General features: G+C 39.7%; 1 protein-coding gene across 1 annotated transcript in view; it reads right to left on the bottom strand.

The window, feature by feature from the left end:
- The window catches only part of CDK14 (cyclin dependent kinase 14), a 660,346-nt gene that overhangs the window by 82,257 nt on the left and 550,467 nt on the right, over positions 1-27,622 (bottom strand). The window contains exons 13-14 of the mRNA XM_043462555.1: positions 24,623-24,762; positions 17,363-17,506 (exon numbers count right to left, since the gene is read on the bottom strand). Coding sequence (XP_043318490.1) covers positions 17,391-17,506; positions 24,623-24,762 — 256 coding nt within the window. The 3' untranslated portion in view covers positions 17,363-17,390. The remainder of the gene's footprint in view (positions 1-17,362; positions 17,507-24,622; positions 24,763-27,622) is intronic.

The raw sequence follows: 27,622 nt of genomic DNA, 5'->3' as shown, positions 1-27,622 counted from the left end.
ACCTGGACAACATACTCTGGAAAAGCATCAAGGACATGAGAAACAGGGGAAGAGTGAGAAATTATCGCAGACCAGAGAGGCTAAAAGGACATGGAGACTAAATGCAGTGTGGTACCTAGATGAACGCCTAGAATGGAAGAAGGACATGAGTGTGTGAAAACAGGTGAACTATAAATAACACTGTAGTTTAATTAACAGTATGGTACCTATGTTCCTTTAGAAAGTTGTTAAATGTACCACTGTTATTAAGATTATTAATTTGATTTTATTTTTTAAAAATTTATTTAGTTTTGGCTGTGCTGGATCTTTGTTGCTGCTTGGACTTTATCCAGTTACAGTGAGTGGGGGCTGTTCTCCAGCTGTGGTGCACAGGCTTATCACTGCGGTGGCTTCTCTTGTTGCGGAGCTTGGGCTCTAGGGCAAGGGCGCAGTAGTTGTGGTGCAGGGGCTCAGGTGCCCCATGGCATGTGGGATCTTCCTGGATTAGGGATCAAACCCACGTCCCTTGCATTGGTAGGCAAACTCTTAGCCACTAGGGCACCAGGGAAGTCCAAGGTTATTAATTTTAGAAGCTAAGTGAAGGGTATAGCTCTCTGTATTGTCTTTACAGCTCTTCTATAATTCTAAAAACATTTCAAAATAGAGAGTTAACAAATATAACCCTAAACTGACTGCTAGTCATGCTGAGTTGTTGCTTTCAATTCCAAACCCCATAATGTACTCAGATTTCCAAGAGCTACCTCATGGTAGTTCAAGAAACTAAGATCATGGCATCTGGTTCCATCACTTCATGGCAAATAGATGGGGAAAAAAAAAATGGAGATAGTGGCAGATTTTATTTTCTTGGGTTCCAATATCACCATGGATGGTGACTGCAGCCATGATATTAAAAGATGCTTGCTCCTTGAAAGAAAAGCAACAACAAACCTAGATAGCATATTAAAAAGCAGAGACATAACTTTGCTGCCAAAGGTCCATCTAGTCAAAGCTATGGTTTTTCCAGTGGTCATGTAGAGATGTGAGAGTTGGACCATAGAGAAGGCTGAGCACTGAAGAGTGGATGCTTTTGAACTGTGGGGCTGGAGAAGGCTCTTGAGAGTCTCTTGGACTGCAAGAAGATCCAACCAGTCAATCCTAAAGGAAATCAGTCCTGAATATTCACTGGTAGGACTGATGTTGAAGATGAAACTCCAATAGTTTGGCCAGCTGATGGGAAGAGCCAACTCATTGGAAAAGACCCTGATGCTGGGGAAGACTGAAGGCGGGAGGAGAAGAGGGTGACAGAGGATGAGATGGTTGGATGGCATCACTGACTCAGCGGACATGAGTTGGAACAAACTCTGGGAGATTATAGGCTTCCCTGGTGGCCCAGATGGTAAAGAATCTGCCTACAGTACGGAAGATCTGGGTGTGATCCCTGGTCGGGAAGATCCCCTGGAGAAGGGAATAGCTACCCATTCCACTATTCTTGCAGTATATTGGAGTATATTGGAATACTCCAGTATTCTTGGAGTAGAGAATACTCCAGTATTCTCTAGAATTCCATGGACAGAGGAGCCTGGCAGTCTATCATCCATGGGGTCACTAAGAGTCAGACATAACTGAGAGACTAACACTTTCACTTCCTTCTTCCACTTTCTGGGAAATTGTAAATGACAGGGATCCCTGGTGTGCTGCAGTCCAAGGGGTCGCAAAGAGTCAGGCTTGACTTAGCGACTAAACTAAAATAACAACGAATAGGCAGGGAGGGAAATACAGAGTCTGTTCTCCTGAAAGAAGTTGAATGGACGCTGAATCTGCTCAGGTGGCTGTGCAGAAAGTCCTCTTGAGTCGTATAAATGAGCCGTGTAAAATGGCCTGATGAGTTAGGACTGAGGATCAGAGCTCCTCCATCGTCTAAGGTCAAACCTAATGCATCTAAGGCAGGGGGAGAAGAGGCTGACAGGATGAGATGGTCGGATGGCATCACTGACTTGATGGACATGAGTTGGAACAAGCTCTGGGGGTTGGTGATGGACCGGGAAGCCTGGCATGCTGCAGTCCATGTCCAAGAGTTGGACATGACTGAGTGACTGAACTGAGAATGTATCTCAAAAAAAGGGAAAGTTACAGCTTCCCAAACTAATATAGAGCAAAGGTCCTTTAAGAATTAGCCTTCTAATCATCAAGGACATAGATTTTAATGGCGCTCAACTGTAATTTTCAGATGACATCTGTGTGAACACAAGAACTGAAATTTTATCCACTGTACCCAGAAAAATGGAGATAGCCAGTTAGATGGATAGAACTGGAATAACTTTATAGAGCAAAACAAAAATACTACAGTGAAGAGTAATATATTCAAGGGAGCAGAAAATGTTACCAGAATAATTAGCATGTCAGAATTAATGCATAACACTATGGGCAGAGACTAGCAGCTCTCATATTTTTGGGTCTTAAGGACCCTTTATACTCTTGAAAATTATAAAGGACCCCCCCCCCCACCCTGCGAAGAGCATTTGTTTCTATGGATTTGTTTACCATATGCTCTTATTGTTCAATCACCAAGTCGTGTCCAACTCTTCTTGACCCCATGGACTGAAGCACACCAGACCTCCCTGTCCCTCACCATCTCCTGGAGTTTGCCCAAGTTCATGTCCATTGTATTGGTGATGCCATCCAACCAGCTCATCCTCTGTCGCCCTCTTCTCCTCCTGCCTTCAATCTGTCCCAGCATCACTGTTTACCATATTTGATATTAAAATTGAAATGTTAAAATATTTATTAATTCTTTAAAAAGAACCTAAAAGCATGTTAACATAAAACACTATTTTAATAACCATATTTTCTGAGCAGAATTAGCAAGAGGGGAAACACGGTTTCACAATTTTGCAAAACTTTAAAATATCTGGCTGAATAGCAGACAGCTGGGTTCTCATAATGGTTTCTGCATTTAATCTGTTCTATGATATGTTGTTATAGTTGAAGCAACTGAAGAAAATATGGCCTCTCACAGATAAGTAGATGGAAAGAACAGAAGTATTTTAACAGCCCTTTCAGATCATTGAGGTTATATATATTTTTATAATATAACAAAACTCAACAAGTGGTAGTTCCTTAAAGATTAGTTGCACTGGGAAATCTGTGAAAATCTTTGAAAATTTATATTCTGTTACTTTAAAATTGATTGGTGTCTTTTGTACTTTCAGCAAACATTTTATCCATGCAATGATTTTGTACAATTATGCACTGGTCATTTGGAAAGTACTGATTCAATGACTTATCTAGGTCTTTCAAATGTTGACACATTTCACTATACAATATCACAAAATCACATTTGTTTATTTTACCACCCATCTCACTGGAAAAATGTTTGGAAAGATCTCAAGTTCATGGTAGCAAATAAAGTTTTCTGTGATTTCCCCAAATCCTAATTTTCCATTAGAAGCTTTAATTTTATCTTAGGCACCAAGTCCTATTGCTTGTTTTCCTGGGGTGAAAGATTCATTTCTGAGAAAATGTCTGCCAAATATCCAAGTCTGAATAACCATAACCAGTAACCACCATCAGTCAGTCATCCATTAAAGACCATGTTTTCAGGGAAAAAACAGCCAGTTTCCCTTATAACCCAAACACTTGCACTTTTCCTTGAGACAACCATAGTCATTAGGTGTATGGTGGAGATGGTTTATGCAAACTTCTAATTTAGACACACAGAATATTAAAAATTCCTAGAGAAGGAAATGGCAACTCTCTCCAGTATTTTTACTTGGAAAATTCCATGGACAGAGGAGCATGGTGGGCTATACAATCCACGGAGTTGCAAAAAGTCAGACAGGACTGGGCACACACAAAAAATATTAAAAATGTATCTATTCAAAGGCAGAGTTTTAATAAAATTAATCATTTTTTACTGTTTCACCAAGAACATTATTAAGTGAAAGGGGAAAGGAAAAGAGAAGTCGCTCAGTCGTGCCCGACTCTTTGCGACCCCATGGACAGTAGCCTGTACCAAGCTCCTCCGTCCATGGGATTTTCTAGGCAAGAATACTGGAGTGGGTTGCCGTTTAACCCGGGTCTCCTGCATTGCAGGCAGACGCTTTATCCTCTGAGCCACCAGGGAAGCCCCTATTAAGTCAAACTGGCTTTAAAAACAATTACCACTAGGTGACGGTAGAGAAAACAGTGCCTAGGAAGACAGCTTGGTGCCACTGCCTTGACTCATGTGAATAGCTGTTTTTGCACCATTAGTGCAAATGTCAACCCAGTGCAAAAGGCAAAGACCATCTCAGTATTATCATGAAAATAGTTTTGACCCCCAGGGAACTTCTGGGGATCCCCAGGGTATATGGACCACAGGAGAACTGAGATAAAGAGGCCAATTATAAGGATACCATTTCTTGTCTTTGGAACTAGCAAACTTATCTAAGAGGAATCCTCAAATCTGATGGTGAAACTTTCAATAACAAGGTCACTTAATCCATAGAGTTGTAGAAAGATTCAACAAAGAAGCCAACTCATTGGAAAAGACATTGATGCTGGGAAAGACTGAGGGCAGAAGGAGAAGGGAGCAACAGAGGGTAAGATGGTTGGATGGCATCACTGACTCAGTGGACGTAGGTTTGAGCAAACTCCAGGAGGTGGTGAAGGACACAGAAGCCCAGCATGCTGCAGACCATGGGGTCACAAAGAGTTGGACACGACTTAGTGACTGAACAACAACATGTAGGTAACAAATAAAAATCTTTATATTTTGTTCAAATAAAAGGATTCAACAAGGAGAATGATAAATATAACATTAGTATGTATCAGATATTATTGTAGTTGATGGAGAGGAGATTAATTGAGAAGAATGCAACAGAGTGGAGAGTCTCAAAGTCTGTGAAGGCAGAGCTGACTTTGGAAGGCCAAGGTGAGGGCAGAGCGTGCAGAAAAGGGTGAGAAATGAGACCGGACATGAACAAAAGCCGCCATTCACCTCCAGCTCTTCATGGCCACATGCCTTTGGCTGGCCTGTCTTAAGAAGTAGTAAGGGCATCTTACTTCAAGCTTCTGAAGGCTTAGAAGTCCTTGGGAAGACAACTAGACCCAAACCGCCTGTTAAAAATTTTTTTGGATGCTATTTTCTCTTAAAATAATTGACTTCTTCATATTTCTAATAAATCTGTCAGTCATTAACAAATTGAATTACTATGGAAGAATAAAAAATTTTAAGTTTAGATGAACCATTTCAAAAATCTTTTTTTTTTAAAAGGCCAGCTCCTGGACCACACAATGAAGCTCCCAAATGAGGGGATCAGGGATTCACACTGATGTTTAAATTTTTAGATTTGACAAAAGTAATGCAGGCAATCTTCACAGCTATATTCAGTAGCTTAATGCTAAGCTTTTTATGCTGAATACAGAACAGAATGAATTTTCCACCAGTGTTTCGACTAGGAGGTTTTAGGATTCCTATTCATTTAAGACAGCATTCTGAAGCTGCTTGATAAAACAAGTTCTGGCTATTTCATAACTGCCTCATAAAATGTCCCAATATTTAAGAGAAGAGAAAACTCAAGACAAAAACATTTTGAAAGTATATGTTGTAACCAAAATCTGGAATGCTAAGTAAACATCCTTTAGTGTTCAGCCAGAAAGACTTGCAGCTGTGGCATTTGTTGCTTAAAAAAATACAGTGAAGATCTCCATGTAAAAGATAAATGATATCGCAAAACTTTCTTATCAAAAGCAAATATATTTTCTGATGCAATTTACGTAGGAAAACGCTTTACACTAAAGCCCATTTAATACACAGTAAAAATACTGGAACCTTTAAATCTGGCATTTGGTTTGACTACATGCTAGGCAATTTTATTTTCTGTTTTGCCACTACACTCTCTTTACAAATTGCAGATTAATTCTTCCTATAAGGACACTTTTTTATTTTAGCTTTGTTTTTTAACTATGGCTACTGGTAAGTTGTTGATTTTATGATAAAATATCAAATTCTAGATTAACTGACAACTAGGCAGGAATGAAACTGGAGAGCTGTTCCTTTAAAAAAAAAAGATACAAATTTTAACATTGGATCAAAATATGATATAGTCATATTCTAAAATATACATATATATTTTAACATGGATTAGATCTAAATCTCCCAAAGGGCAAACACACTCGTCTGTAAATGAGATTGCATGAGAATCTGGAACCCGGTTTGATTTGTGCAGCCTAGCTAACCACTGAAGATAAACACCAAGCCTGTTATAATTCCATATGCAACCGAGCTAGTCTTCCACACCAGCAAAGGAAAAAGAAAAAAAAAAAATCCGTCTTATTTTCTAAAGTTGCCTATCTCCATCCATTTCTGTGGAATTGCCACAATTGCCCAGATAAAACATTTGAGAGTATGTCAGCTTTAATTAATGTAACATGACCTGATCATTTCCACAGTTAAGAATAAAGAAGTTTGCATTTTTTAAATCCAAAGCTCAACCTGGAGATTATGCTAAGTTGCTTCATTCATAGTCCACACTCCTCGGCTCATGTCAGAAGGACAGCATTTGTCCCCTCTAGTGATAAACAAATTATACATGAAATCAATTCCACTTCACAACCATTTTCCCTATTGGGTGTTATCTTTCCTTCTCTGCTCCCTCCAGTTAAGCCCGCATCCTGTAACTTGCTAATGAGCTGGGGGCTCTCTGTTTCAGGTGGCACCCCTGCCTCGAAGTCATGACATTTCCCATTTCGAATGCTGCTGGCATTTTTCGACAGCTCCTGCTAACTAGCCTTTTTGACCTGCGCTAAGAGGAACTCATCTGATCGAATCCTCTAACCTGCCAATCATTCCAGCAAATGATCTTCACAGTCACTCCCAAGGCAGGAATGGAGGAAAAAAAAAAAAAGGAAACGCAAGTGAGAGAATGAGGGAGTAGGCGAGCGGCTGCCTCTGCAGCTACCTAATGAGAATACTTTAAGTCTCTGAGGCAGCTGAAACACTGAAAAACTGGTGGGAAAATTAGGACACAACTGAATGCCTAGCTCTGTAATTACTGATTTCTTTCCATCCTGAGATCATTTTGAGAGCAACACCTATGAGATGTGCCAATTTCTAAAGAACACAAGAACACCCTACCTTACACTGAGAAAATAGATGTATTTCTCCAGCCACTATCAATATGCAATTCTCCTAATCCCATTCTGTCAAACAGCCTCCTTTGCAGAATTAATTATGTGTTATAAGCTCGTTAAATGTGCATCTGTAAACTAAGGATGATTATCATGTTGGCCACAGTGAAGAAAGGATTTCTTTTTTTTTTTTCCTTCCCTAGGCATATTTTAAATGTTGCCACCATTTAGTGGGGTGTTGATTTTCACATGTTTACATAAAAACAAATAGGTGTGGTGAAGGTTGGCACTGGGCTTGGGGAGGATTTAAGACTAACAATGTTGGATAATCTGGACATTCTTGATTCTAAGGGTGGTAAAATAATTTTTTTTTCTTTCCAGATTTTTCTTCCCTGTGCATAATCAGTTTATTAAGTGGGTTCCCAACCCACAGAATAACCCAATTACTTTGGGAAAAAAAGATTCACTTTGTGGATCTTTGGTAATGTATCATAATTCTAGAGATTTTGAACATGAAGTAGATTTGTTGACCGAGGAATGACATGATATAGTTATGTGTTATCATTACACCATTTATGTAATAATGTAAAATAAATACTGTACATGATTTAATTGCACATGATAATCAAACATCTTTCTCCATTTATAACAATTAGGCCAATAGCCCCATTTATAGTAATTATTATATGTAATTGAGGGCATTTTACTAATTGCATTGAAAATGATAATCCAGAGCAATTAAAAATCCAGGGGCACTATACATAATGCAAACTACATTAAAAGAATGGTGATAATTTAAAGGAAAAAAATTCAGCCAAGTATGGAAGTTAACAGCACAGTATTTGACTCCATGCTTGGCATACCGGGTAATATTTATTCTGAGATAAATTTCCATCAATATCTCAAACTTCTGCATTGTTTTTGTTCTAGAACTTGTACACTATTTTATCAGCTGGAGAAGTTATCCTTTGTTTAATCTATGATGTTATGCTAACAACTCTAGGACTGTTGACAAATTATTCCATTTGGCTGGGTGAGTGTACAGAGTGTATGTGTTATGTATGTATGTGTGTGTGTGTGTGTGTGTGTGTGTGTGTGTGTGTGTGTGATAGAGGAGGCAGCCATCCTAAATTACAAAGGAGACCTGCTATATTATTCATTTGCACAGCCAATTTGATGTTCTTAAAAGCTTTATTCACTGAAGCATCTCACAGTTTTGCAAACATTTTGTTAAATATATTTGTAATAATTTAGCTAAAATGTTTAACTTTCTAAGACTTGAAATACATTTGGGTTGCGGTTTTCATCACACTGGCTGTCTAGAATTTTAATGTATCTAAGGACCAAATCCCTGGCTTTTGTCCCAGGGCCCCAATGTCTATGCCTCCTCGATCCCACTCCCATTTCTTCCCAGACAAAGCTCATCTGTGAGGAGTACCTCAAGAGTGGTGAGCATCTGAGGACAATGGCAATAGTTTCAAGCTTTTTTTTTTTTTTTTTTTTTTTGCCTTCCTTTCTTGGCACTGTCATTTAGACATTGTCCTCCATGCGTTCAAATGTCATCCCAGACCATCAGCCCACTTCAACTCAAACAGCCTCCTTTTATGCTCAGATACTTCTTAGAGCATCTGCAGACCACAAAGACTCTCTAGTGGGACTCAGCTGCTATCCTGGTATTAATAATACAATACAGTGCACTTAGGGCGTAGACAAGTCCCTCTGTATCCCAAATTCATAAGAATCAACATTAAATGAAGAGGAAAAATAGAGCACCTGAACAGATTATAACTACTTGTTCTATATGACAGTTAACTTCATAATAGTTTGGCCAAGCAGTCTAATAGAGATCTTGCTAGTAGCCTTATCGCATCTTGTGCCCACTATTTATAAGAAAATTTCACTCATATTTTGCTGCTGGCTAAATAGTCCCTAAGAAATTAATTTAGGTTTTAAAAAGAACAGAAGATGCAAGTTGCAGTGCTATTCTCACCATCCCCCGCTTACCCATCCTCCCAGTCCTCAATTTGAAAGCTCATCTGACCTGGAAACACCGAATCACAAAAAGATAGTCAAGTTTTGAGCCTCCATGGGCTGATGAACCAATCTGTGGAGCATCAAACCAGTTTCTTCTCTTTTAGCAATTTCGCATTTAAAAACTCTCAGTGAGAGAAAGGAAAGGGAAAAGCAAAAGCAAAAAACCCTATATTTTTAATGTAAAAAACATTAACTCTGAATTCTCTGTGTTTAAGAAAAACATTGATTCATCTGCTGATGGGCATCTAGGTTGCTTCCATGTCCTGGCTATTAGAAACAGTGCTGCAATGAACATTGGGGTGCACGTGTCTCTTTCAGATCTGGTTTCCTCAGTGTGTATGCCCAAAAGTGGGATTGCTGGGTCATATGGCAGTTCTATTTCCAGTTTTTTAAGGAATCTCCACACTGTTTTCCATAGTGGCAGTACTAGTTTGCATTCCCACCAACAGTGTAAGAGGGTTCCCTTTTCTCCACACCCTCTCCAGCATTTATTGCTTGTAGTCTTTTGGATAGCAGCCATCCTGACTGGCGTGTAATGGTACCTCATTGTGGTTTTGATTTGCATTTCTCTAATAATGAGTGATGTTGAGCACCTTTTCATGTGTTTGTTAGCCATCTGTATGTCTTCTTTGGAGAAATGTCTGTTTAGTTCTTTGGCCCATTTTTTGATTGGGTCATTTATTTTTCTGGAATTGAGCTTCAGGAGTTGCTTGTATATTTTTGAGATTAATCCTTTGTCTGTTTCTTCATTTGCTATTATTTTCTCCCAATCTGACGGCTGTCTTTTCACCTTACTTATAGTTCCCTTTGTAGTGCAAAAGCTTTTAAGTTTCATTAGGTCCCATTTGTTTAGTTTTGCTTTTATTTCCAATATTCTGGGAGGTGGGTCATAGAGGATCTTGCTGTGATTTATGTCAGAGAGTGTTTTGGAAGCTGTGGTACATATACACCATGGAATATTACTCAGCTGTCAAAAAGAATTCATTTGAATCAGTCCTAATGAGATGGATGAAACTGGAGCCCATTATACAGAGTGAAGTAAGCCAGAAAGATAAAGAACATTACAGCATACTAACACATATATATGGAATTTAGAAAGATGGTAATGATAACCCTATATGCAAAACAGAAAAAGAGACACAGAAATACAGAACAGACTTTTGAACTCTGTGGGAGAATGTGAGGGTGGGATATTTCAAAAGAACAGCATGTATACTATCTATGGTGAAACAGATCACCAGCCCAGGTGGGATGCATGAGACAAGTGCTCGGGCCTGGTGCACTGGGAAGACCCAGAGGAGTCGGGTGAAGAGGGAGGTGGGAGGGGGGATCGGGATGGGGAATAAGTGTAAATCTATGGCTGATTCATATCAATGTATGACAAAACCCACTGAAATGTTGTGAAGTAATTAGCCTCCAACTAATACAAAAATTAAAAAAAAAAAAAAAAAAAAGAAAAACATTGAAATGTTTAAAGGTAATGGAGGATCATGTGAAGAAAAAGCGGTTTAGAAAAACAATGTGGATGTATACACATTTGTGTATCTGTGTGACAAAGAGAGGCGAGAGAATGAATATGATACAGCAAAAGAAATAAAATGCAAACATTTGGGGAAAGCGGGTGATGGGTATCAGGCCTTCTTTGTACTATTACTCCTGCAACTCTTCTGTAAATCTGAAAACATATCAATACAGAGAAAAATATACCCTTCAAAAAAATGCACTCTGGATGCACGAAGCATGATATATTAAACGTTCTTTTCATTCTGCTGTGTGACAATCCCAGGACATAATTAAGCAGATTAGACAGCAAAGGGCTTTGGTGAGTCCATTCACAAAGTTGATGGAGTGTCGGGTACAGATCAGAAATGAGCGAGGAAGAGAGGAGTGGCGAGGCAGAGAAAGGAGGAGAGAAGAAAAGAGAAGAGAACAGACAAGCATCTGCAGATACCCCTTAGCCGACTATTTTGCAACAGGGTTCAAAGGAGGTAATAGACTCTCTAGGGTAGAGGAGAAAGTAAGGAAAGAAAGGTGGAGTTGGGGTGGGGAACATAAACCACATCCCAGCCCTTTCTCAATCAAGTGTTCACAAATGTAGTCTGCATCTGTGTGGTTCGAAGAACTGTCAATTTCCTGAATAAGATCTCTTCATCTGCAGCAACGAGGAGGTAAAGACAAAAACCAGGGATTCTTTCAAATGAAACCTGAGGGGAACACTCAGGCTGGTTTCCCCCTCTGCCTGTTATTTCCACAACTATTGAGACAACAGAGATAAAACTGTAGTTGTTTGATAGGAAAAAAATTTCCAGAGTCATGCAGACAAGAACAGTTCTTGCAGGAAAAAAAAAATCATAAATCTTCCTGCTACTGAAAGAAAACTAGATCCAACACTTGAATTTCTTATACTGTGGCAAGTACTAATGGGTGTCATCTCCTTTTGTGTCTATCGTTAAGAAAATGCATCATGGCTTAATAAGACCTTTAGTCAAAAATATCATACGTGAGACTTCTCTGGTGGTCTGGTGCTCAAGAATCTGCCTTGCAATGCAGGGGGCATGGGTTTGATCCTGGGTTGGGGAACTAAGATCCCGCATACCACGGAGCAACTAAGCCTATGGCACCACAACTAGAGAGTCCCTGGACCACAAGGAAAAGGTCTTACACAACATGACGAAGATTCCTGCATGCCGCAGCTAAGACCCCACACAGCCAAATCAGTCAATCAAATTGATTAATAAATCACACACTGAGGGCATTTTTACACCATTAAAACGGGAGTTTCCCTCTATTTTGTTATCATTCAGTCGCTAAGTCATGTCCGACTCTTTGTGACCCCGTGGGCCGCAGCACGCCAGTCTTCCCTGTCCTTCACCCTCTCCTGGAGTTTGCTCAGACTTGTCTAATTTTGCCCTTGATAGAGTACAGACCAGGCCAAGCGCCTTCTGGCTATACCTTTTCTAGAAAGTTCAGAGGCTGCCAAGCCCAGCGTCCTCTTCTGAGGGGTTGTTTCGGGAATGGTTGGCCACCCACGTCACAGCTCAGCTGACTGGACCCACTCAACAGCCGTGCTCTCCCTCCGTGATGATGGTGACACCGAGCGAGCGGCTCTGGAGGCGGGTTTGAGCCTGAAGGAAAGAGTTCGGCCATAGGCCACCACAGGAACAGAGAGACGAGGAGAAGCGCCGTGTATGAAGCAGCAGAAGCCATGAGGTGCAGAGGAGACTAACGTACCGTCAGTCAACGCGGAGACACAAAGGTCACGGCTGGCCCAGAGCGAGGGGGCCGCCTCTCCAGGAGCAGGTACCAGAGGTGAGAGGGTGTTCGAGTTTGATGGCAGACAAACCACGGCTCCTGTCAGATCCTGACAGACATTCAGTCTCTCGTGAGGTCTGCCCGTGCAGCTTCTTAGACTGCCCACCTGTTCTTCCTTACTTCCCCACACAATCTCAACCGAGACCACAGTCAACCGAGGAAACCTCACCGCGTTTCCTTCCCTCAGAGGATCCCCACCCATGCTTCCTCTCGGGGTCTCCTGTCCCTGCGGTCACAGAACGTGTCACTCGATCATTCATCTCGGTCCCTCTCTGGGTCACCCAACTTCTTCCTCGCTTGAGTATTTCTCTTTCTCAAACATTCTGAGCTTCCCTGAAGTCATTACATTCTAGAACTGAAATATAATTTTACTGAGTGAATTCAGTTTAATTTCCCTGATTCCTCTTCACAAAAGCAGGCAAGAGGAATGCCCTTCACCAGTGCTGGGCAGTAGAACCGTCTGTGAGGCTGAGAAGGTCCCCTCTCTGCCCTGTCCAATATGATGGCCCCTGGTCATGGGTGGGTAATGGGCACTTGAAATGTGGTACTGCTACTGGGGGTACAGAATTGTAATTTAGTTTAATTTTAATTCATAAAAATAAACTTTAGATAGCTACTTTAGATAGATAGGTGGCTAGTGGTTACCTTGTTGGACAGCAGAACTTTTATTAATAAATATTAATAAAGCACAACTTACTAATCTTCCTTTTAAAAAAAAAAAGAAGGGAAAGGAAGGGATAGGTTTCCCCACTTTGTCTTTATCCAGCCCTGACCTAAATAAGTTAATTACTTTACTTCATAAATGTATAATTCTTAAATATTTACTGAAGAGGTCACAATATGTGGTTCAAAAGGCTGCCTGCATCAACCTTCTCTGGGGTTCTAAAATGCAGATTCACATACCCCAGGAACCTAGATTTTTAAAAACTCACTAGGGAGGACATCCCTGGTAGTACAAGCGGATAAGGATCCACTTGCTAATGCAGGGGCCACTGGTGCGATCCCTGATCTGGGAAGATTCCACATGCCACGGGGCAACTAAGCCTGTGTGCCACACTACGGAGCCAGTGCCCCAGAGCCCGCGAGCTGCGACTATTCGCCTGAGCACACGGAGCCTGTGTTCTGCAACAATAGAGGCCACCACGAGAGCCGGGCACAGAAGCAAGAGCAGCCCCCGATCCCCGAGACTAGAGGAAGGCCACGAGCAGCAAGGAAGACCCAGTGCCGCCAAAAACAAACAAACAAACAAACAGATAAATAAACTGGATGTTCAGACAGCGATGCCAAAGAGCTTAAGCACCAATGCATTACATTTTGCATGGAGTTTGGTTTAAAAAAAAAATCCTTGTCTTATTTCATCAACATTCTTGAGCAATTTCTGCATCCTACTGTTTACCTGGCAGCCTACTTTTAGGAAATTATTGCTTGATGACTGAGTCAAACGGAAGAAGTCTACTACATTTTTTCCTCCATTTTCATATCATACTTACATAACATTGATTAGCAAAGTTATATACTAGAAGCAAGGAGAGCGTCACCAAAATATGTGTGCAGTTCTTGCACCTGAACCAAATACAGCTTTTTCATGCACTAGACAGACGTTTGTATATTTATTATGAATTTAATAGGGTTTGAAGACTAGTGGATTCATTGAAAAGAGATGTTGCATAATGAGCATATACCATTTCAGAAAAATTGTAAAACGTCTGTCTAAAAGATCACAGACCATTCTTATCCCTTGTATTCGGCAAAAGGAGAGCCGACAGGCTGACTGTGCACCCCCTGTCTCAATTTAGAACGACTGGAAAATCAGCTCAGCATGGGCTGTATTTGGTATCGCTGTGCACAAATATAAGTGATACTAATGGATGTGATATTCAATATAGTTTCTGGGTTTTCCCTTGGGGAACATGTCTATGCACATTTAAGGTGCTCTCAGACTTTAAGAAAATCCTATCCTTCCATGCTGACAAAAAGATGGGGACAACCTATGCAATCTGTGGTCTATTCACATCTTTAGAGGATAACAAACTGTAGGAAGCACAGGATTTTGATCATCCATTGCCTTCTATCCCATTTTTAAACTTAGGGGAATGTGGTTTTCTTTTCATTTCATTTGGTTACAAGACTCTGAAACCAAAGTTGCTTTCTACTGCAAAGAAAAATACTCCTCATTAGCGTTTCCACTTAGGCCAGTTTATGCAAATCCAGAATTATTAACTAAATGACTGAAGTGACCTCAGTATGCAAGTTTAGAAATAGTTGGGCAACGTGGCATAGGAGAAAAACTAAGACTTGAAACCCTACTGTCCACCATTTCAAAATCAGAAGTGATACAATGCATTTTCCATATTTACCTCTGTCTAACTCCCCAAAGAAAGGTGTTTAAAATGCTGGATTACAGTCTGAACCCCTGTGAGCCCTCAGCCTCTTCCCTCTTCCTCTTTTTCCCAATCTCTCTAAGATTTATAAAGAATTGGGACATTTCAGGAAAATTTAAGACATCACAGCTTGCTCTAAACAGTTAATTAATTAATTCATTCATTCATCAACATCAAAATCTAGGGAAATATATATTTTCCTTACAAATACCCTTATTTATGTAGACTTTTGACTCTATAATATCTGCAATATAGATATTGATATTCAGCTATTGATCAGAATCAGCTTCACTATGAGGATGTCTTAGACCAATATATAGGCTATGTTATTTAATGTCTAAGATGTACACATTTGATTAATGTAAAACCCTACAAAGGCAAAAAGTTAAAGGGATTTCTTTCTTTTTTTTTTTTTGCTGACAGAAAACTCTTAAAATTCAACTTCTGTGTAGCTTTTCTGAGAAAAAAAAAATTAAATGTTTCCTCAATATAATGTTGAATCAAACTGAGGCATTTGGATTTCAAAGGAAACAACAAAGACAATAATGATAATAATATTAAAGCTTTAAAAGTTGATGTGAAACAGACAAAACTCACAGAGAACATATTTGTAGTATTATTAGATAATTCTAGAAGAGGTTCTAGATATATTCTTGAATCTAGTTTAAAAAACATACTACAAAGAAAAATCATCTTTGTAAAGGCTTTTGAATACCAATGACTAGTTCTGAACAGCTCTTCAAAATCCCTTTTTGCTTAAGCAATTTTTGAGACCTTATGGGCAATGCTTCTGTCCAGTTAGCCTGATTTAATTTATATGGAGAGGCTGACCTAAAGCACGTTCTAGCAGTTTTAACTGGCCAGGCTCGGCTCAGAGAGATCTCCAAAGAGCACAGAAGAAAGGACACAGCCTTGCGATGGAAATTCAGGCTTGTGTGTGTGTGTGTGCGTGTGTGCATACATGCGTGTGCATGCGTGCGTACGTGTGTGTGTGTGTGTGTGTGTGTGTGTGTGTGTGTGTGTGTGTGAGGCAGCAGCACAAATGAAGTTCACTTTTTGTTTGGCTCTACTGAATTGGTTAAGGGGTTTCTAAAGCCAGGGGCTCTCATTATGGTAATGCAGGTTAAATACTTTAAAAAGCATCTGCTATAACCCTCATGAATTAAAACCATTCTCAGAACCAGGGGATAACTGGTCAAAAATGCAGCCCCACGCTTTGTCTGACCAGTTGAAGAGAGACTGTAGATGCTGATGGGAAAATAAAGCTATGCTTCTTGGTAGCTTTTTATCCAACAGAGAGAAATAACCAGAAGAAGAATCTTACTCTTATGAATGAAATGGCAAGTCTACTAGTAGCACTTCCTGACTAGCATTTATACACCATCTTTTATCAATCTGAGAATCTACTCTCCAATCATTCATAAATCACTACTGAACTCCAGAGAGGCCAAAACTGACCCGTACATTGAGAGCCCTCAAAAGCTGAGACCAGCGGTGTTGTCTAATCACCCAGTAGACAATGTGGACAATTAATCTTCCGATAGTTCAGCCTGTTAATATATTTCAAATTAAGAGTGAGAGGAAGAAAGGGGAGCTCCTGAAATACCGTCTGTATCTTTGGATTCACTGGAACATTTAATGACCAAATAGTGACACAAGCAAGTAACATATGGGCCAGCAAATAAAAAGCCTTCCCCACAAAAAAGCTGATTCTCTATTGACTTCAGAGTTATGTTGCATTAAACAAAAAGGTATATATCAGCATAAACCTCCAAATAACCCAGACATTCCCAACTGGCAATAAAGACACAGCCTCTGCAGAGGTTGCCAACTTATGCCTGTTTCTGTAATTCCTATGTGATAACCACTGGGACGGTCTGACATGCTTAGAGATTGTCTTGTTTAGGTTCTACTTTCCATCTGCAGCAGAGCAGAGGTCAAAGAATTGGAAAGAAGGAAAAGAAAAGGTTCGCCATGATAAGCATTGTACCAGGGACCACGCAGGAATCAGAAAGGGGTGAAGTGACCCAAACGGCCGCCAAGCAAAGCTAGGGAGCCCACGTCCTTTTCAAAGGAGGTAGGCGGTTCAGCTAAACACACAAACTTCTGGCAGGAATGTGAGTGCAATATTGCTCGAGTTGCCGATTTTTTAAGAAAAGCCAGAAATCTAGACGTTGTGTAAAATTACCCAATTTTACAATGAGAGCAACCAAGGGAAAAAAAATTGCATGGGCCACACACAGCAGGTCTGTGACTTAGATATCCTCCAAGATTAACCATTTCTAACCTCATTGAAGAATGTGTGAGTAGGGAAATAATTTGCTTATGACTAAAATGGTTTGCTTATGACTATATAAATAAAGTACCATTTTGGTCAGGATCCAGAATGTGTCTAAAAATATGGAAATGACATCAATTTGTAATGAAGGCCATAACGAACATAAAAGATTCACTAGATAGAAAAACATAAATCTGAAATATTTCATTTGAAAGATCAACTCGGTGTCTTTTCACAATTATTTTCCAAGTACAGTAGATCCTCTTACCTGTGCTCTCTTGAGGACGCTGTGCGCATCAGTGCTTGCTATTGGATAGACTTTTGCCATAACTACTGTTTTTCCCAAAGGTCCTCATGCTTTCTCCGGCTTCCGGTTGCAATCTTACATTTGGGACGGTAAAAATAGAAGACACTGTGGACAGAATAAAAAGTTTTCATTTATATATTTATAATCTTCTCTTTCAAAAGGTGAGGTTGAAATGCAATGCTGGACGTCCAGTACATGAAACAAAATGGTATACACTGGTCTTTGAAATTGTCAAGTTGTCACAGCCACACACAAACACACAGATTCACACACACACATATGACAGGACAGTCTGACTTCCCCTCCAAACCACAGCTCAGCTGATCTCTCATATTGCTCTGATCTAGAGCAATTTAGCTTGAATTTGGAAATGAAATATTTTGCCCTTTCTTTGTTCCATTCTTCCATTCATTGTTTGGAGAAGTATCTATTGAGCCCCATACTGTTTCAGGCTTTCAGAATCCTGTAGTGTATAACTCAGAAGGAAAAGAAACCCTGGTGTTTGCAGATTTCATTTAGGGGAAACAGATGATAAATGGGCCTTAGGAAGCATCACTATGAACAAAGCTAGTGGAGGTGATAGAATTCCAGTTGAGCTATTTCACATCCTAAAGGATGATGCTGTGAAAGTGCTGCACTCAATATGCCAGCAAATTTGGAAAACTGAGGAGTAGCCACAGGACTGGAAAAGGTCAGTTTTCATTCCAATCCCAAAGAAAGGCAATGCCAAGAATGCTCAAACCACTGCACAATTGCACTCATCTCACATGCTAGTGGAGTAATGCTCAAAATTCTCCAATCCAGGCTTCAACAGTACGTGAGCCAAGAACTTTCAGATGTTCTAGTTGGATTTAGAAAAGCAGAGGAACCAGAGATCAAATTGCCAACATCCAATGGATCATCAAAAAAGCAAGAGAGTTCCAGAAAAACATCTATTTCTGCCTTATTGACTATGCCAAAGCGTTTGATTGTGTGGACCAACAACAAACTCTGGGAAATTCTTAAAAAGACGGGAAAATCAGACCACCTAACCTGCATCTTGAGAAATCTGTATGCAGGTCAGGAAGCAACAGTTAGAACTGGACATGGAACAACAGACTGGTTCCAAATAGGAAAAGGAGTATGTCAAAGCTGTATATTGTCACCCTGCTTATTTAACTTATATGCATCATGAGAAATGCTAGGCTGGATGAAGCACAAGCTGGAATCAAGACTGATTCCAGGGAGAAATATCAATAACCTCATGCAGATGACGCCACCCTTATGGCATAAAGTGAAGAATTAAAGAGCCTCTTGATGAAGGTGAAAGAGGAGAGTGAAAAAGCTGGCTTAAAACTCAACATTCAGAAAACTAAGATCATGGCATCTGGTCCCATCCCTTCATGGCAAATAGATGGGGAAACAGTGGAAACAGTGGCAGGCTTTATTTTCTTGAGCTCCAAAATCACTGCAGATGGTGACTGCTGCCATGAAATAAAAAGACACTTGCTCCTGGGAAGAAAAGTTATGACAAACCTAGATAGCATATTAAAAATCAGAGACATTACTTTGCCAACAAAGGTCCATCTAGTCAAGGCTATGGTTTTTCCAGTAGTCATGTATGGATGTGAGAGTTGGACTATAAAGAAAGCTGAGCACCGAAGAATTGATGCTTTTGAACTGTGGTGTTGAAGAAGACTCTTGAGAGTCCATTGGACTGCAAGGAGATCCAACCAGTCCATCCTAAAGTAAATCAGTCCTGAATATTCATTGGAAGGACTAATGTTGATGCTGAAACTCCAACACTTTGGCCACCTGATGCAAAGAACTGACTCATTTGAAAAGACTCTGATGCTGGAAAAGATTGAAGGTGGGAAGAGAAGGGGACAACAGAGGCTGAGATGGTTGGATGGCATCACTGACTCAATGGACATGAGTTTGAGTAAACTCTGGGAGTTGGTGACGGACAGGGAGGCCTGGCATGCTGCAGTCCATGGGGTCATAAAGAGTCAGACACGACTGAGCAACTGAACTGAACTGATGATAAATACTCAGACAAATAAATCAACTAGTTCTAAGTGTTATGAAGAAAAATAAAGCAGGGACAAGAAACAGGAAGTCCTGGGGTGGAAGCAGATCAGTGAAAGCTTCCAGGTAAGGTACCTTTGAGCAGAGACCCAAAAAGGTGAGAGGGCAAGTCATAGAAAGATCCAGAGGAAGATCGAGGATGAACTGAAGAAAGAGCAAACATCAAAGCCTTTCTAAGGAGAAGCAGGCAAAACAATTAGTAGGTTACTATAAAAATACAGCTGAAAGATGATGGTAAGTAACATGGGGTGGGCGGTGGCAGGGGAGAAGTTAGGACCCTCTACTGATCTGCTTTGAAGGTATGCTAACAGGGTCTATGGAAGAACTGGGTTTGGGTGTAACAAAAGAAGAATCAAGGGTAACTTCCAACAACTGGAAGAATGACATTGCCATTTACGAACAAGGTAAAGACTCCAAAATGAGCAAGTCTGGGGGAAAAGATACAGAGTTCAGTTTTGATAATATGAAGCTGGAGATGCCTATGAGACATCCAAATGGAGATGTTAAGTAGGAGCTGGATATGCAAGTCTGGAATCAAGGAAGATGGGCCTGGAGATTGAAATTTGGAAGCTGTCAGTATACACAGATGACATCTAAATCATGAGATTAAATGAGATCATCTGGGCTCTTGGGAGTGTATGCAGATCGGAAGATCTGAGGATTAAGCCCCAGGGCACTATAAGAGTGAGAGGTCTGGCAGATGAGAAATCTGCAAAGGAGTATGAAAAGAAATGTTTAGAGGAGTGAAAGGAAAACGTCCTGTCCTGGAAACCAATCAAAGGAAATATTACCAGGAGGAGATGGTGGTCAATTGTGAATTACGCTGATGGGTCAAGATGAGGGCCGGGAAAAGATCCATGGATAGAGCCTGAAACCAGCAGCTGTGGAGTCTTGGGTGCAGAAGCTTGGCACAAAAGGATGTAAGAGAAAATGGAAGTCTAGGAACTGGAGCAGCGAATACATTTGAACAGGGTGAGTTTTATTTTTAAAAAGATGGCATGGAGATCCATTCATGGCATGATGTTGTTTTAGGATAATATATAGGACACATGTGGGAATAAGTCAGAAACCCTACCAAAAGAAGAGCTGCAAAGGTCCTCAGGGATCACTGTGTCTCTAAACGAGAAGCTGGAAACCCACAGAGACTAAGGCATTTGTCCAAAGTTGCCTGGCTAGTTAATAGTGAAGCTGAAGCTATAAAGCTAGAATCCAGGTGGTCTGATTCCCAGTTCAGTGCTCCTCACACTGCACCAATTTGTTGGCCTTCTTTTACTGTAGATCTGAGTTTTGTGAATTAGCAAATGAATGTAATAAAATCAAGGACTCTGCGCTATGAAGTGTATTTTGTTCATTTACTTTGACAAGGGTAGTTCAGCTTCAATAATTTATGTAACTTGATAGTATACACAGGAGAATGCCCTGTGGTGTATTTGGGAAAAGTAATGAATTTCTTCTAAATCAGCCCTCGATTTACTTTCCTGCAATTAAATCTTTGTGAAGAAGTGGGGCAAGGCTGTTGGGGTTTTGGGATAGAGGGAGAATGACAGGGTGCCACTAGAATTAGCCAGCTTTAACCGTCAGATCCCCAGGTAACTGTACCATAATTCCTGCTTGATGAATTTATAATTCCTTCTTCAGTGGCACACTAATATATTACTTCTAAATTTTGGTATTATGTAAACTGGTGAGGTTTTAAGGACTAGCACAATAAAGATATTATATTGTTATACGTTCTTCCAAAGCAAATAACAGTCTGGCATCAGCATATAACTTCATTTTTATAAGAATTCATGGAATGACTGCAGGGCTCTGTGCAACCAAGGTTCTAATAACATTTGATTCTCATCTCGAAAGGTCTGCTACATTAAAAGTAGGCCAAGAAGGCTGGAGCCCACTTTGAACTTACAAGTAGTTACAATCTTCTTCTCTTCACCTGGGTTTGCTTTCTGCTTGCATAAGTGTTTTCTCTTTGTGGACATTCTTTTCTTTAAAAAAAAAAAATGCTATGACCTATCTTTAAGAATGTGACTGCTGTGGACTTAATTGTGTCCCTCCAAAATTCAAATCCTGGAGTCCCAATGTGATAAGTTTTTAGAGATGGGGTCTTTGGGTAGAAATTAGAGTTAGATGCAGTCAAGAGAGTGTGGCCCTTAGCATGAGATTAGTGGCTTTATTTGCAAAGGGAGAGAGAGAGATGTCACTGTTTTTCTCTCTCTGCCATGTGATGATAAGGGAGGTGGCTGTTTCATCGGGGACCTTGATTTTGCAAACACCTTGATCTTGAACTTCTAGCCTTCAGAAATGTGAGAAATAAATGTTTATTGTTTAAGCCCCAGTCTATGTTATGTTGTTATTGCAGCCTGAGCAGATTATGTATTAAAGTGAGGTTCCTAAAACTGATCAGTCTTAACCATGACTTGGTTGCTAAGAAAATCCATTTATTGGTTCTGCAACACTTCTTTTCAGATGGCCCCCTTTCCAAACCTCCTTGAAAAGGAAGCATATGAGGATCCTGGCCCTGCTGCTGCTGCTGCCAACTGCCGGGTGATGAACTTTTACAAGACTCCACATTAACACAAAATTTAATTTTAAGAATTTCAAGAACTTCTAAATACAGTCTGCAGGATATTAACCTAGATAACAGTCACCAAAACCAGTCATTTCACCCAAAAAGAAACTAGTTCCCAAAGTCTCCAGAGCCTAGAAATTCTTTGTTTTGTAAACATGTTTACAAGGACGACCACGTTGTTCAAGATGGAAATGACTGTGGTATTTAAGACCGGGGTTGTCCTTTCTTGCAACTGGATTTATGCTTCATAATGATTATCTACTAGACACAGAAATAGCATTTCTGTAACTCAAAATTGTTACCGGAGGCATTTAGCAGAATCTTGCTTGAAAAATATAATGATTTTTCATCTTTATTCTCCCCCCTTCAAAAGGTTTCACTGCCCCTGATGTTTAACGTTATGCAAAGGCGTGTTTCTGCCAATGAATATCGCCTTATGGTTATGCTTCTGCAAATAGCCTGCTGTGAGCTGATAAAGGGATTAATGCAGCCAAAATTCTTAATCTGTGAAATTACAAATTAAATTCTCATATTAAAAATACCACCCTGAGGTATTTTTTGTGGTTTTAATTCCCCTCTGGTGTTCTGCATACATTGTGCTTGTTAATGACGGGGACAAGGCTGTCTCCGTTGGCAGCCTGCTGCCGAGTGATAATGTAGAGGCATTTACTTACTGATAGAAACTGGATTTAACCACCGGCTGATAAACTAAGTGGCAAGTGGGTAATAAGTCCATATTAACAAAAAAGTACTACTACAGAATTCGGAATTCATAGACCATCAAAATCCTGGCTTAAACTCAATCATCAAGTCAGATGGGATTGAGATGTCACCAAGGAGGAGTGCTATCAGGTTACAAGTTATACTAATGGGGAAAACAAATCATGTGTTCGGATTTGATGAGCCATAAACTAATGAGTCCACTGGCATCATTTTTTTTTTTTTTTGCCAGTATGGGAAGATGTGTCACCAATTGATTATTTTTCTACAAGGATTTCATCTTTAATATTTTTTTTTTTAATGGGGACAGCAGTAGTGATGATCAATGGAAACTTTTGGAAAGTAAGTAGGGAATATGGGATGATATGGACTTGGAATATATGAACTACTGAAGAAGATTTCTAGTACAGGGTAGTAATGGGTTAATACATCTATAGTCACTTTGGAGTTAAAAAAAAAAAAAAGCAATTAGAATTCAATGTAAAATATCAGAAAAGATTTAGGTTAGGAACACCCTAGAGTTGTTACTTGGGATTTAGTTGCCAAATAAAAGGTTACTGTTGTCAAGGAGATTCCAGGGCTATCATGGGGGGAAGTCTAAAGTCTAAGAGAATAAAGATATAACTTTTATGTATGGTGCATGAGTGCGTGCTAAGTTGCTTCAGGCATGGCTGACTCTTTGTGACTCTACAGACCATAGCCCAGCAGGCTCCTCTGTCCCTGGGATTCTCCAGGCAAGAATACTGGAGCGGGATGCCCTGCCCTCCTCCAGGGCATCTTCCCGACTTAGAGATCATCGAGGTTGACCTTGCATCTCTTCCGTCCTCTGCACTGGCACGCAGGTTCTTTACCACCAGTGCTACCTGGGAAGCCCATGTCCATGGTAAGCGATGCATCTTCAAGGACTAATAATGACATTATAAATATCCATTCGTATATGCAGTATATGAGTTTTTAAGGCAATAAGAAAAGAGCATGAGAAGAAATACTTCTCACTGGTATTTGGAAAGACTGTATCACCGCTGAACAAAAGTGTTCTTACTGCAACAGCATTTTGCAAAATTTCACAAGAATTTTGTTTCACACTTTGGAAGAAAGATGAGATCCTCCCAGTCATAAATCCTCCCCCAAATATTTAAAATGTAATTGGAAAAGGCTGTGTAAATATGAACACTTGTAAAAACAAAACAAAAACCCACCCAGGAATGTGTTTTGTTTTAAAAGACCCAGAGAAGAACTCTGTATGAATACCAAGAGCATTTGTAGTTAAAATGAATTACATGTCTTCAGTTCTTACATGTCAATTCAGTGCATTAGCCAATTGCCAACTCTGTTCGTCAGCTCACTACATAGCAGCCCTTTTTAAGGTTATTGTTACAACCAAGATAGTCTCTGAGAATCAAACAGAAATGAATCATTTCTACTCTGTGTTCTGCAGCCAGTTAAAAAGTACTGTACGTATAAAGTACTAAATATGTAAATCATATTTTCCTTCTCCTTTATGACTGCTCAGATCATTTTTTTGGACACACACATAATCAAATACAAAGACATGCAGCTGCTGACTGCAGAGCAGAGATAGCAAAATAAGGAATCCATTTTCTTCCTGTGTCTGGTAAGCTCACAATTGAATGGCAGGATTCTGCTAAATATATATGCACACTCCCTCCCTTCCCCCATTCCATCTCTTTCTCTTTGCATATATACACACACATACACACATATACATATAATGCATATATTAACATAAACACACATAATATTACAGAAGCACAAACATGTGAACCCCTCTGCATGTCTGTTACACACAGATGCTAAAATCATGCCCCGGCTTCAATTAGATGTTTCAAACTTGTCACACTCACTGTCAGTCAGTTCCCATAGCCGCGGGGGTAGGTCACTGAAATACTCGTGGCTCAAGGCAGCCTGAGCTGATAGTCTGTTCTTTGGGGAACACTGGAGGAGCTTGGAGGCCAGATCTTCTGCATGATTCACATAGCTGAGCCTGAAAACACAAGCAAAAAAGGGAGAAATCAGAACAAATAGAAAGTCCAAGTAAGGCATGCTGTTGTTTAGTTGCTAAGTTGTGTCTGACTCTTTGGACCCTATGGACTGCAGCATGCCAGGCTTCCCTGTTCTTCACTATCTCCTGGAGCTTGCTCATCTTACGTCCATTGAGTCAGTGATGCCATGCAACCATCTCATCCTCTGTCTCCTGCTTCTCCTCCTGCCCTCAGTCTTTCCCAGCACCAGGGTCTTGTCCAGCAAGTCAACTCTTGGCATCAGGTCGCCAAAGTATTGGAGTTTCGGCTTCAGCATCAGTCCTTCCAATGAATATTCAGGGTTGATTTCCTTTAGGATTGAGACATGAGGCTCACCTAATTTTTCTGGGCTTATTTATTCCCAGACAAGAAAACAAGTTAAATTGGCCGTTGAAAGTAAAAGAAGCAGACTCATAGTAGTTCTTAAAGTATCTGTTACTCTAAACCAGGTTTTACTCTTCGTATCCTCATTGATCTAACAGATTTCTACTATGAGCCGAGGGCTGATGTTTCCAAGATAGAATTAGGTCCCTAGGTAGAAAATTTCAGAACATAATTTATCAAATAGTAGCCAGAATTTGTTCAGAGGATGTATGTACTGCATACACATCTGGAGATATTTACAAGGAAATTAATATAATAACATAATGATCAAAGGATCAATCAAAGAAGAAGATATAACAATTATAAATATATATGCACCCAACATAGGAGCACCGCAATATGTACGGCAAACGCTAACGAGTATGAAAGAGGAAATTAATAGTAACACAATAATAGTGGGAGACTTTAATACCCCACTCACAGCTATGGATAGATCAACTAAACAGAAAATTAACAAGGAAACACAAACCTTAAATGACACAATGGACCAGCTAGACCTAATTGATATCTATAGGACATTTCACCCCAAAACAATCAACTTCACCTTTTTCTCAAGTGCACACGGAACCTTCTCCAGAATAGATCACATCCTGGGCCATAAATCTGGTCTTGGAAAATTCAAAAAAATTGAAATCATTCCAGTCATCTTTTCTGACCACAGTGCAGTAAGATTAGATCTCAATTACAGGAAAAAAATTGTTAAAAATTCAAACATATGGAGGCTAAATAACACGCTTCTGAATAACCAACAAATCATAGAAGAAATCAAAAAAGAAATCAAAATATGTATAGAAATGAATGAAAATGAAAACACAACAACCCAAAACCTATGGGACACTGTTAAAAGCAGTGCTAAGGGGAAGGTTCATAGCATTACAGGCTTACATCAAGAAACAAGAAAAAACCAGATAAATAACCTAACTCTACACCTAAAGCAACTAGAGAAGGAAGAAATGAGAACCCCAGAGTTAGCAGAAGGAAAGAATCTTAAAAATCAGGGCAGAAATAAATGCAAAGAAACTAAAGAGACCATAGCAAAAATCAACAAAGCTAAAAGCTGGTTTTTTGAAAAAATAAACAAAATTGACAAACCATTAGCAAGACTCATTAAGAAACAAAGAGAGAAGAACCAAATTAACAAAATTAGAAATGAAAATGGAGAGATCACAACAGACAACACTGAAATACAAAGGATCATAAGAGACTACTACCAGCAGCTCTATGCCAATAAAATGGACAACTTGGATGAAATGGACAAATTCTTAGAAAAGTATAACTTTCCAAAACTGAACCAGGAAGAAATAGAAGATCTTAACAGACCCATCACAAGCAAGGAAATCGAAACTGTAATCAAAAATCTTCCAGCAAACAAAAGCCCAGGACCAGATGGCTTCACAGCTGAATTCTACCAAAAATTTAGAGAAGAGCTAACACCTATCTTACTCAACCTCTTCCAGAAAATTGCAGATGAAGGTAAGCTTCCAAACTCATTCTATGAGGCCACCATCACCCTAATTCCAAAACCAGACAAAGATGCCACAAAAAAAGAAAACTACAGGCCAATATCACTGATGAACATAGATCAACATGATGCAAAATCTTAACAAAATTCTAGCAAACAGAATCCAACAACATATTAAAAAAATCATACACCATGACCAAGTGGGCTTTATCCCAGGAATGCAAGGATTCTTTAATATCCACAAATCAATCAATGTAATACACCACATTAACAAATTGAAAGATAAAAACCATATGATTATCTCAATAGATGCAGAGAAAGCCTTTGACAAAATTCAACACTCATTTATGATTAAAACTCTCCAAAAAGAAGGAATAGAAGGAACATACCTCAACATAATAAAAGCTATATATGACAAACCCACAGCAAGCATCACCCTCAATGGTGAAAAATTGAAAGCATTTCCCCTGAAATCAGGAACAAGACAAGGGTGCCCACTCTCACCACTACTATTCAACATAGTGTTGGAAGTTTTGGCCACAGCAATCAGAGCAGAAAAAGAAGTAAAAGGAATCCAGATAGGAAAAGAAGAAGTGAAACTCTCACTGTTTGCAGATGACATGATCCTCTACATAGAAAACCCTAAAGACTCTACCAGAAAGTTACTAGAGCTAATCAATGAATATAGTAAAGTTGCAGGATATAAAATTAACACACAGAAATCCCTTGCATTCCTATATACTAACAATGAAAAAACAGAAAGAGAAATTAAGGAAACAATACCATTCACCATTGCAACAAAAAGAATAAAATACTTAGGAGTATATCTACCTAAAGAAACAAAGGACCTATACATAGAAAACTATAAAACACTGATGAAAGAAATCAAAGAGGACACAAACAGATGGAGAAACATACCGTGTTCATGGATTGGAAGAATCAATATTGTCAAAATGGCTATTCTACCAAAAGCAGTC

Source organism: Cervus canadensis, chromosome 3 (assembly GCF_019320065.1).
Source record: "Cervus canadensis isolate Bull #8, Minnesota chromosome 3, ASM1932006v1, whole genome shotgun sequence".
Lineage (NCBI taxonomy): Eukaryota > Metazoa > Chordata > Mammalia > Artiodactyla > Cervidae > Cervus > Cervus canadensis.
The sequence above is the reverse complement of the archived record's forward strand: the minus strand, read 5'-3'. Positions and strand labels throughout refer to the sequence as shown.